Source organism: Phyllobates terribilis, unplaced genomic scaffold, assembly GCF_046119375.1.
Source record: "Phyllobates terribilis strain yellow unplaced genomic scaffold, ASM4611937v1 Scaffold_14__1_contigs__length_39327217, whole genome shotgun sequence".
NCBI lineage: Eukaryota > Metazoa > Chordata > Amphibia > Anura > Dendrobatidae > Phyllobates > Phyllobates terribilis.
The window spans coordinates 6,945,511-6,957,503 of NW_027362774.1; the positions used below are offsets into that span (position 1 = coordinate 6,945,511).

Below are 11,993 nucleotides of genomic sequence, written 5' to 3' on the forward strand. Positions count from 1 at the left end.
GGGGGATCTGCGGATGACGCACTGTTATGGGGGATCTGTGGATGTCACTGTTATGGGGGATCTGTGGATGACGCACTGTTATGGGGGATCTGCGGATGACGCTCTGTTATGGGGGATCTGTGGGTGTCACTGTTGTGAGATAATAGTTGCACAGATCCTATGACAACTCCTCTGGTCACAGACCTCCTCTGCACATGGAGGGGTGACACATTACCCCCGTGCAGCCGTCGCCTCCTCCGACCTCGGCACATTAGTTACACTTCCTGCAGTCTCCACAACGGGGTTTCCTTGGACAATCACCCCCATCATTTTTCTCAGTGATTCCCTTTTCTCTAAACTGTTCGGGTTCTCACATTGCCCCAGAGATTTCTTTAAAAATTCTGTCTCCATGGCAACGCGGTGACGTAAAATGTCTGCGCCGCTTACGATGACGTCACATTCCTGTTCCCGGAAGTCAGCAGGATTCACGTGACCGCAGAGATGGCGAGTGAGTGTCTGTAGTGTCCGCTCTTATGTGTCCCCCTTATACTCAGCTGCTCGGCGTGCTGGGACTTGTAGTCCTCCACAGCCTGAGGTGTTTGCTCTGCCCTGAGATAACGAGGATTTTACTTTATAACTGTTAACTTTTTTTTGTCATTTGGAAATCTGAGAGTTGTAGTTCTACCACCCCTGAATCTTATAACTCAGTGTGATAGTATGTAAAAGCTACTGATCTCTGTAGTAGAGAAAAGTCCGACTACAAGTCCTTCACTGCAAGGTTAGACATGCTGGGGGTTGTAGTTCTCCAGTGTTCCTGAGTTACCTCCTGTATTATACTCCAGAGCTGCACTCACTATTCTGCTGGTGCAGTCACTGTGTACATACATTACATTACTGATCCTGAGTTACACCCTGTATTATACTCCAGAGCTGCACTCACTATTCTGCTGGTGCAGTCACTGTGTACATACATTACATTACTGATCCTGAGTTACATCCTGTATTATACTCCAGAGCTGCACTCACTATTCTGCTGGTGCAGTCACTGTGTACATACATTACATTACTGATCCTGAGTTACATCCTGTATTATACTCCAGAGCTGCACTCACTATTCTGCTGGTGCAGTCACTGTGTACATACATTACTGATCCTGAGTTACATCCTGTATTATACTCCAGAGCTGCACTCACTATTCTGCTGGTGCTGTCACTGTGTACATACATTACATTACTGATCCTGAGTTACATCCTGTATTATACTCCAGAGCTGCACTCACTATTCTGCTGGTGCAGTCACTGTGTACATACATTACTGATCCTGAGTTACATCCTGTATTATACTCCAGAGCTGCACTCACTATTCTGCTGGTGCGGTCACTGTGTACATACATTACATTACTGATCCTGAGTTACATCCTGTATTATACTCCAGAGCTGCACTCACTATTCTGCTGGTGCAGTCACTGTGTACATACATTACTGATCCTGAGTTACATCCTGTATTATACTCCAGAGCTGCACTCACTATTCTGCTGGTGCAGTCACTGTGTACATACATTACATTACTGATCCTGAGTTACATCCTGTATTATACTCCAGAGCTGCACTCACTATTCCGCTGGTGCAGTCACTGTGTACATACATTACATTACTGATCCTGAGTTACATCCTGCATTATACTCCAGAGCTGCACTCACTATTCTGCTGGTGCAGTCACTGTGTACATACATTACATTACTGATCCTGAGTTACATCCTGCATTATACTCCAGAGCTGCACTCACTATTCTGCTGGTGCAGTCACTGTGTACATACATTACATTACTGATCCTGAGTTACATCCTGCATTATACTCCAGAGCTGCACTCACTATTCTGCTGGTGCAGTCACTGTGTACATACATTACATTACTGATCCTGAGTTACCTCCTGTATTATACCCCAGAGCTGCACTCACTATTCATGTCAAGTTGAAGTGACTCTGTGTAGTACAGATTGTTCTGATCTATTGCTCACTGTTATCAGCCATTTCAGGCAGAGTGAATGCTGGAGAGGTGAATACAGTTTTACAGGTTTTTGTTGGCCAGAGACTGATTGAAGTATTCGCCAATGAGACAAGTGACAGGACGGCCTCCGGGTGGCGCTCTTCTTACATATATGGGGCACTGACATTTTTGCCTTAGAATAATTTTCTTGTTTCTTCTTCTTCTTCTTCTCCAGATATTATTTACAAGACGTTGCCTCCGAATGAGTCCAGAGATCTGGGGTTAGAGGTAGGATATAGTGACACCATGACATGTGTGCGCCCATCGTCTGCCAGACTGGTGAACAGCAGATCCGCCCATCTGTCGCACTTGCTGAGCGCCAGCCCTGATGGTGTCCATATCTGGAGTATATGGCGGTATTACGGCACGTTGCAGCCCTGACCATTCGTTATTGCAGGCGCAGAGCAGCAAGAAGTCGGAGGCTTTTGTTCGTTCCTTCCTACGACGCTGCGTCCCCTCTCTGGAGAACGTGGATGAGTTCCTGGGCAGGAAAGCGCTGGCGCTGGAGCACGAGCAGAAGAAGAAGACGCGAAAGAGACACAAGGCGAAGGGTTTCACAGCCAAGGAGCGCAGGGAGCTGAAACTCTTCAAGATCAACCCCGATCAGCAGAGGTTTAGTATCAGCTGTCTATGCCCGGGTCCTGCCAGCTCCATGCCCGCTAACTGCTGCCCTCCTCCTATACAGGTATCACATGTACCTCCCGCTGCACCAGCTGTGGAAGCAGTACATCCGAGACCTGTGCAACGGGCTGCGGCCGGGCGCGTGAGTATCCCGAAACGTCAGCTCCTGAGCCCGAAGGCTTCTAGTAAATCAGGTGGATAACATGGCTGCTCTCTTCCACATACAGTGCCACTTTTGGCCATAGGTTGTGTCTGGTATTGCAGCCAGGTTCCATTGTGCAATTGCAGTTCAGCCCCATTCACTACAAACATCCTGTGTCTGATCTGCCACTGCATGTGGAAGAAATCGGCCATGTTTTTTATTATCTTGACATTTTTATTTTTTTTCCTGGACTTTTTTTTTTTTTGACACTCGTGCAGCGACACCCGTTTGCGGCTGGCACCCGTGCAGCGACACCCGTTTGCGGCCGGCACCCGTGCAGCGACACCCGTTTGCGGCCGGCACCCGTGCAGCGACACCCGTTTGCGGCCGGCACCCGTGCAGCGACACCCGTTTGCGGCCGGCACCCGTGCAGCGACACCCGTTTGCGGCCGGCACCCGTGCAGCGACACCCGTTTGCGGCCGGCACCCGTGCAGCGACACCCGTTTGCGGCCGGCACCCGTTTGCGAGCGACACCCGTTTGCGGCCGGCACCCGTTTGCGAGCGACACCCGTTTGCGGCCGGCACCCGTGCAGCGACACCCGTTTGCGGCCGGCACTCGAGGTATCCACCATACTTATCTTCACTATTGATATCGCTGTTTTTAGGCAAACGCAGATGATCCAGAGCAAGATCCTAAAGGCCGATCTACACGGAGCCATGGTGACAGGTGAGCGGCTGACCTGATCCTGTGTCATCATGTGTGATTCTGTGTATCTAATACTGTGATACACACTCAGCAGACATTATCTAATCCTATCTTGTATTATACTGTCTGCTAATCTCATGTATCTAAGCCTAGTATATGTGATACTGTCTGCTAAGAAGTTGTATCTAAGCATATTATGTGCTATTCTCTTTTAAGAAGGTGTATCTAAGCATTTTATATGTGATTCCCATTTGCACAGCCAGTGTATCCAAGCCTGCCATGTGTGATACGCCCTCAGCACTACCTCCCCCATCATGTATGGCTGTCGGTGATGTAGTCCTGAGTCAGTTTTTGCCTCTGAATTTCTTTTTTTTCCTTTTTCTGGCCGAAGTGTTTAAGTCAAAATGTCCGTCGTACGTGGGACTCTCAGGGATCATCTTACAAGAGTCCAAGCACGTCTTCAAGATCATCACCAAGGAGGATAAACTGAAAGGTACATGGTTATAGTCAGGAAAGCCCCAGACCCCAAAAGTGGAGCCCCCCTCTAGCTGCTGGGGTCTTGCTGCGCCGCACGCCTCTAGATTTATTCGATACATGAACGTTTTTTGTTTTTTTTCATCTGTCCTTGATGCAAATGTGCCGCTGCCGCCCCACCACAGCCGCCGCAGGACGGGACCCGGTCCCACAATAGGGGCAGGTCCCAAAGTCTATCCTGTGGTTAAATAAATTCAAAGATGGGAATACCCCTTTAAATTTAAAGGGACTGCAAGATAGGAGCCCAGGACCTTGTTCTGTAGATGGGTGTTTTGCCGGAGGGGCCCCCATGTCTCGGACCTATAGAGCCTGTGTGTTTATCCCATTAATGATCCCTGTGGGTGGCTACAACCCCCATTAACCCTATATAAGTACAGTTATTGCTGCCGCTATCCGCTCTGACCGCGGACTTCATTACGGGGAACCTCTGCCTCCCGGCAAATGGCGAGAATTGATATTCATCCGTTAAACAATCCGGGTTTTATCTTCGACCCAAGTAAGAGGCTACGATAATGTTACCTTGAAGACGGCGGTAACGAGACATTCCTGAGAGTGATCGCCGCAGCTTCTCCAGACACTTTAACGGGGGTCTCATTTCTTGGCTCTTAATTTACGGGGGCTGTGCGCTGCTGATTTCTTTTTTTTTTTTCTTCTCTTTTTCTGCCTTAGTCGTTCCCAAGTTGAACTGCGTCTTCAGCGTGGAAATAGACAGATTTATCACATACATCTACGGGAGCAAGCTGCAGATGAGAGCCAGCGAGCGGTCCGCCAAGAAGTTCAAGGCCAAAGGAAGCATCGACCTGTAACCGCGCCATAAAGGCAAGACGGCAGCGCTGCAGTATATTCCTCAGGCTTCACTTATTAATTGATATTATTTTATTTTTTCTTCTGTTTTCATTTTATATATATATATATATATATATATATATATATATATATATATATATATATATTATTTATTTATTTTTTTTTTTTACTTTCTAATTTTCTGTTTATTTTGCTTACTACTTTTTCCTGCCTATTTTTTGGGCATTTTTTTTCTTCTGTTTTTATTTTGATTGTTTTTATTTTATAGCTTTTTTTTACTTTTTTTTTTCATTCATATCTTTTTTTTTGTTTACTACTTATTCCTATCTGTTTTTTTTATTTTCTATATTTTAATTTTCTGGTTTCTTCACCACTTTTTGCTTATATTTTCCATAGTTTTGTTTACTACTTTAAAATACAGTACAGACCAAAAGTTTGGACACACCTTCTCATTTAAAGATATTTCTGTATTTTCATGACTATGAAAATTGTACATTCACACTGAAGGCATCAAAACTATGAATTACCACATGTGGAATTATATACTTAACAAACAAGTGTGAAACAACTGAAAATATGTCTTATATTCTAGGTTCATCAAAGTAGCCACCTTTTGCTTTGATGACTGCTTCGCACACTCTTGGCATTCTCTTGATGAGCTTTAAGAGGTAGTCACCGGAAATGGTTTTCACTTCACAGGTGTGCCCTGTCAGGTTTAATAAGTGGGATTTCTTGCCTTATAAATGGGGTTGGGACCATCAGTTGTGTTATGCAGAAGTCAGGTGGATACACAGCTGATAGTCCTACTGAATAGACTGTTAGAATTTGTATTATGGCAAGAAAAAAGCAGCTAAGTAAAGAAAAACGAGTGGCCATCATTACTTTAAGAAATGAAGGTCAGTCAGTCCGAAAAATTGGGAAAACTTTGAAAGTGTCCCCAAGTGCAGTGGTAAAAACCATCAAGCACTACAAAGAAACTGGCTCACATGAGGACCGCCCCAGGAAAGGAAGACCAAGAGTCACCTCTGCTTCTGAGGGTAAGTTTATCCGAGTCACCAGCCTCAGAAATCGCAGGTTAACAGCAGCTCAGATTAGAGACCAGGTCAATGCCACACAGAGTTCTAGCAGCAGACACATCTCTTCAACAACTGTTAAGAGGAGACTTTGTGCAGCAGGCCTTCATGGTAAAATAGCTGCTAGGAAACCACTGCTAAGGACAGGCAACAAGCAGAAAAGACTTGTTTGGGTTAAAGAACACAAGGAATGGACATTAGACCAGTGGAAATCTGTGCTTTGGTCTGATGAGTCCAAATTTGAGATCTTTGGTTCCAACCACCGTGTCTTTGTGCGACGCCGAAAAGGTGAACGGATGGACTCTACATGCCTGGTTCCCACCGAGAAGCATGGAGGAGGAGGTGTGATGGTGTGGGGGGGCTTTGCTGGTGACACTGTTGGGGATTTATTCAAAATTGAAGGCATACTGAACCAGCATGGCTACCACAGCATCTTGCAGCGGCATGCTATTCCATCCGGTTTGCGTTTAGTTGGACCATCATTTATTTTTTAACAGGACAATGACCCCAAACACCTCCAGGCTGTGTAAGGGCTATTTGACCAAGAACAAGAGTGATGGGGGGTTACGCCAGATGACCTGGCCTCCACAGTCACCAGACCTGAACCCAATCGAGATGGTTTGGGGTGAGCTGGACCGCAGAGTGAAGGCAAAAGGGCCAACAAGTGCTAAGCATCTCTGGGAACTCCTTCAAGATTGTTGGAAGACCATTTCCAGTGACTACCTCTTGAAGCTCATCAAGAGAATGCCAAGAGTGTGCAAAGCAGTCATCAAAGCAAAAGGTGGCTACTGTGAAGATCCTAGAATATAAGACATATTTTCAGTTGTTTCACACTTTTTTGTTAAGTATATTATTCCACATGTGGTAATTCATAGTTTTGATGCCTTCAGTGTGAATGTCCAATTATCAAAGTCATGAAAATACAGAAAAATCTTTCAATGAGAAGGTGTGTCCAAACTTTTGGTCTGTACTGTATGTAAAAATTTTTTTTTTTTTTTACATTTTTTTCCCCATTATTATATTGATGGGTTTTTATTTCCTATATTTTTTTTTTTCCTGGTTTCTTTGGCATTTTTTTTTAGTTTCTAACGTTTTTGTTTACTACTTGTTCCTATGTATTTTTATTTAATTTTTTTTCCCCTTTTTTATTTTTCTGCTTTCACTGTTTTTTGCATATAGTTTACTTTTCTAATTCTTTTGTGTTTTCGTTTACTTTCCCTATGTATTTTTTTTATTTTGATGTGTTTATTTCTTATATTTTTCTGATTTCATCACTTTTTTTTTTTCATATTTTTCACTTTTCTAATTTTTTTGTGTACTACTTTTTCTGTTTTTTTTTTTTTTTTTATCCTCTGATCTTTTCTTTTTTAATTTGATGGTTTTTAATTTATATATTCTTCTGTTTTTCTTTCCTATTTTTTTGCATATATTATTTACTTTCTAAGTTTCCATATTTTTGTTTACTACTTTTTCCTACGTATTTATATTCTTTTATCCATATATATATTTATCTATATATATATATATATATATATATATATATATATATATATATATATATATATAGTATGTATATTTGTGTGTGTATATATATATATATATATATATATATATATATATATATATATATATATATATATATATATATATTTGATCTTTAAAGCTTTTCTTTTTCTTTTTTTTTCTGTTTTTTTTTATTCATAAAAATCTAAATTATCTGATTCTCTTTTTTCTTTCTAGCCTTTCTATTTAATTCAAAGATTTTCTTTTTTTTTTTTTTTTTTGCTTTTATTTTTAATCATTTTTATACATTTTTTTTTTTATTCTTTTTGTTTTCTAGTTTTTATATTTGTGTGTTCTCTATTTTTATATTTTTATTTCCTTTTGTAGATATGTGAAAAACCCCCCGGATGAAACTCCCTAAAGCCGTATTAGAGTAATATCGTAGGTTCTGCGGCTTTTGGGCGCATTTCAAGGGATGCTGGAATTGAGTAATGATGGAACTGGCGTATAACTAATAACTCCCACGAAAGTAAAGCATTTTTATTTCCTGGAGATGACACATAATATCCTGTGCCATTAAACTGCTGCCTTACTTTACGACGTCCTAAAATGTTTGGAATGTAAGAATTTTCTGTGTTCTAATAAGAAGCAAAGAGCGAAAATTTAAAGGGCTGAATCTCGGCTGCCTCCGCTAATGAGGGGCGCGAGGGGGCGGGCGGGTCCGAGAAGCAATTAGCCACCGGAGATTTAGTGCCGCACGACTAAAATTAAATGGGGGAATACAATTTTTTTTTTCTTTAACTCCTTATATATTTATATCATTTTTTTTTTTATATTGTGCTCATAGTATTTTTTTTTTCCCTCTTGTTGACATACAGTAAAGTGATTGAAATAAAAATGTATTTATTCAATAGAAGTGTTTTTTGTTTTTTTTTTTAAAACTAATTTTATTAAAAAAAAAATGTTTTTGTTTTATTTTAGAAACGTTTTTTATTTTATTTATTTTTTTAGAAAGATTTTATTAGAACTTTTACTTTCTAATTTTTTGTGGATTTTTTTTTAACTAATTTTAAATAAATTTTTGGGTGGAATTTTTTTTTTTTTTTTTTCTTTTTCTTTTATTCTTTTTATGCTGTAACAGATTTGAAGATAATTGTAACTTTTTTTTTTTTTTACTTTTGTTCGATATTTCACCAAAATTGTTTAGTCAGCTCTCCAAAAGAAAGGTGCTGAATGTATGATCTGGGGTCCCCCTCCTGATCACTAGAAAGTGTGGGGGGGGGGGATACAGGGCATCTGAGTGGAGTGGTGGGCACGCTACAATCAGTCTCCCCCAGTGATCAGACCCTCAACCAATATCACATTTTATGGATTGGTGATAAGAAGTAACAGCTGGAGTACAACTTAATGCATTACTAATAATCACCCAGCTTTCCCAGAGTCCTGCACTGCTTTTGTATGCTGAAATGTGGAGTTATTTTATGCTTGCTGACAACCGGATAGCAGAGCCGGGATAGCAGAGCCGGGATAGCAGAGCCGAGATAGCAGAGCCGGGATAGCAGAGCCGGGATAGCAGAGCCGAGATAGCAGAGCCGGGATAGCAGAGCCGGGATAGCAGAGCCGGGATAGCAGAGCCGAGATAGCAGAGCCGAGATAGCAGAGCCGGGATAGCAGAGCTGTCAGTCATTCCCTGACTCCGCCCCCTGGACTCTTTAGCCCACAGCAAGCAGGACTTCTCTATCCGTCTGCCGAGCTGGGATAGCAGAGCTGAGATAGCAGAGCTGTCAGTCATTCCCTGACTCCGCCCCCTGGACTCTTTAGACCACAGCAAGCAGGACTTCTCTATCCATCTGCCTAGCTCCTGTTTTGCACATGTCCACTGTGACCTGATCGCTTCTGCACCTCGCCACGTGCCCCAAGCAATATGTTAGTACATGTATTACAAGCCATGAGGGCGAAGTGTTGCTTTTAGGGGAGATGTAGGGAGTGGGACCACCTCGTTCTTGAGGATGAAGAGGGTCCTAGTGCTCGAAGCCCCACAGACCTCCCTGTAGCTCGGGTTCACACTTGCTGCGGAAGTTTTCGGCGATAAGTTTTCTCCAAATTGTGCAGATTTTGGCGCTGCAGGGTAAAATCCCGGAAAAGTGGCCGCCATCACATATAGGGGACATTGTGGCAGAAGGAGTCATCGTCACTATGTCTTTGGGATTTTATCACCCTCCTGCGCTTACTCGGCTTTTTCTGACCATAAATGAGGAAGCGATCGCATGTCCACAGTCCTGGGACGTCCCGGACTTCCTACCGCTGCCCCACAAGACCTGACAACTATGGGGAAATCTGACACCATAAAAGGAGAATTCTGAACATCTCAAAAGATTCACAGGAAAAAAAGATTCTCTTAAAGGGCCGGTATACACCAAATTGTGAGATGGGTCATTTAAAGGGAAACTGTCTAGAAAGAAAATTTTCTGTTAAATGTATAAAGTAATCCTTCAGATCCGGTAATGAATCATTTTAACAAGTGCGGAGCATAAGTTTGTGCCCCCTCATTCCCTTTGGAGCTTGCCTTCATGTGCACACTTAATTTATAAAACCTTTTTCCAAATGGGTTTGAAAAGTCTGCAAGACTGGCAGAATATTTCCTTGTATTCATGAAGTATTTTATGTTGGCTTAATGTAACAGTCCGGGGTGCGGAATACGAACCTTTGCCCAAAGCTGATTTTTCAGGCTCGGTAGCATTACAAAGTATGGCCACTGGAGGGCAGCAGAGTTGCCACTCTTATCTCTGCAAAAGAAACTTATTCCGCAGCCTATAATAGTCCAAATAGAGAAATTATATTTCCCCCCCACCCAAAAAAAAAAACAAGGGTCTGCAACTTTTCAGGCCGTGCAATTTTTTTTTCTTTTTCCATGAACCAGGAAGCTCAGGATGGGCACATATATTGGCTATTTCTTTATTAGGACAGTGCCTGCCACTAAAAAAAGTTTGTCACCACCAATAATCTATTTAATGAAATGGGGCCCCTGAGCAGATCCCCTTTATAGGGGCCCCGGTGCTCCCCACTCATTTATTTCCGGCCTTATATTCTGTGTCTTTCTTTCTCGTTTCATGGAAATGATGCGACGCACATACAGTTGAGACATACCTTGCAAGACGACTGTTTCTTCAGACTTACCCAGAAGTAAGGAGGCAAGAAAGGAAACTTTCTGAACTATAGCTTACGGAGAAAAGATATATAGGCTATTATTCCCTGTTATCAGCCACTTCATGGAAAAAAGATAATCATCACTTTATGTCACACCCGGTAAACCCGATGCACCAATGGGAAATCTGTGCAAAAAAAGAAAAAGTACCTAGACTGGATCACTATAGAAAAGGATGATCCAGCAAACCGGACTACTCACAAAGAGATGTTCCTGGAGGATGATGGGGGGTGCAGTCGTCCCCATTATATATTTTTATTACTTACTGCAAAGTCAAAAGTTTACATACAGTAAGATTACTATGCCTTTAAACAATTCTGGACTGCCCATATGATGATGTCATGTGTTTGGAAGCTTCTGATAATTTTTTTTGGCAACATCTGAGTTAATTACAGACACACCTGTGGATGTATTTTAATGCACACCTGAAACACACTGCTTCTTTGTGCAGCATCATGGGAAAGTCTAAAGAAATCAGCCAAGATATCAGGAAGAGAATTGTGGACTTGCATAAATCTGGCTGATCCTTGGATACAATTTCAAGATACCTGAAGGTGCCTCGTTCATCTTTACAAACAATTATACGCAAGTGCAAACAAGATGGGAATGTCTAGCCATCATACCGCTCAGGAAGGACACGGGTTCTGTGTCCCAGAGATGAACGTGCTTTGGTCTGACATGTGCATATCAACCGAAGGACAAAAGCAAAAGACCTTGTGAAGATGATGGCGGAAGCTGGTAAGATTTTGTCAATATCCACAGTGAAACGAGTACTGTATCAACATGGGCTGAAAGGCCCCTCTACCAGGAAGAAACCATTACTCCAAAAGAAACATAAAAAGCCAGATTAATGATTGCAAATGCAGAAAGGAACAAAGACCTTAATTTTTGGAGACATGTCCTGTGGTCTGATGAAACTAAAATTGAACTTTTGGGGCATAATGACCATCGTTACGTTTGGAGGAGAAAGGGAGAAGCTTGGAAGCCTAAGAATAAGAACACCATCCCAACTGTGAAACACGAGGGTGGCAGCATCATGTTGTGGGGTTGTTTTGCTGTAGGAGGGACTGGTGCACTTCACAAAATAGATGGAATCATGAGAAAAGAAGATTCTGTGGCAATACTGAAGCAACATCTCAAGAGATCAGCCAGGAAGTTAAAGCTTGGGCGGAAATGGATCTTCCAAATGGACAATGACCCGAAGCATACTGCCAAAATGGTAACAAAGTCAATGTTTTGGAGTGGCCATCACAAAGCCCTGATCTCAATCCTATTGAAAATTTATGGGCAAAGCTGAAAAGGCTGCGAGCAAGACGACCTACAAACCTGGATCAGTTACACCAGTTTTGTCAGGAGCAATCGGCCCAAATTCCGACC

General features: G+C 42.3%; 1 protein-coding gene across 1 annotated transcript; it reads left to right on the forward strand.

Moving 5' to 3' along the window:
* Window positions 1–398: 398 nt before the first annotated feature.
* Window positions 399–8,021, forward strand: POP4 (POP4 homolog, ribonuclease P/MRP subunit). The gene is made up of 8 exons (XM_073659930.1): window positions 399–487; window positions 2,200–2,252; window positions 2,422–2,636; window positions 2,710–2,787; window positions 3,454–3,515; window positions 3,886–3,987; window positions 4,698–4,847; window positions 7,799–8,021. The coding sequence occupies exons 1-7, from the start codon at window positions 481–483 to the stop codon at window positions 4,832–4,834; spliced, it is 654 nt and encodes a 217-aa protein (XP_073516031.1). The 5' UTR covers window positions 399–480; the 3' UTR covers window positions 4,835–4,847; window positions 7,799–8,021.
* Window positions 8,022–11,993: the final 3,972 nt, after the last annotated feature.

What these genes read in the sequence shown, in the direction of transcription:
- POP4 (XM_073659930.1), top strand. An exon ending in CCAGAGATCTGGGGTTAGAG is followed by an intron (nt 2,253 to 2,421) that starts GTAGGATATAGT and finishes TCGTTATTGCAG; the next exon opens with GCGCAGAGCAGCAAGAAGTC. An exon ending in ATCAACCCCGATCAGCAGAG is followed by an intron (nt 2,637 to 2,709) that starts GTTTAGTATCAG and finishes CCTCCTATACAG; the next exon opens with GTATCACATGTACCTCCCGC.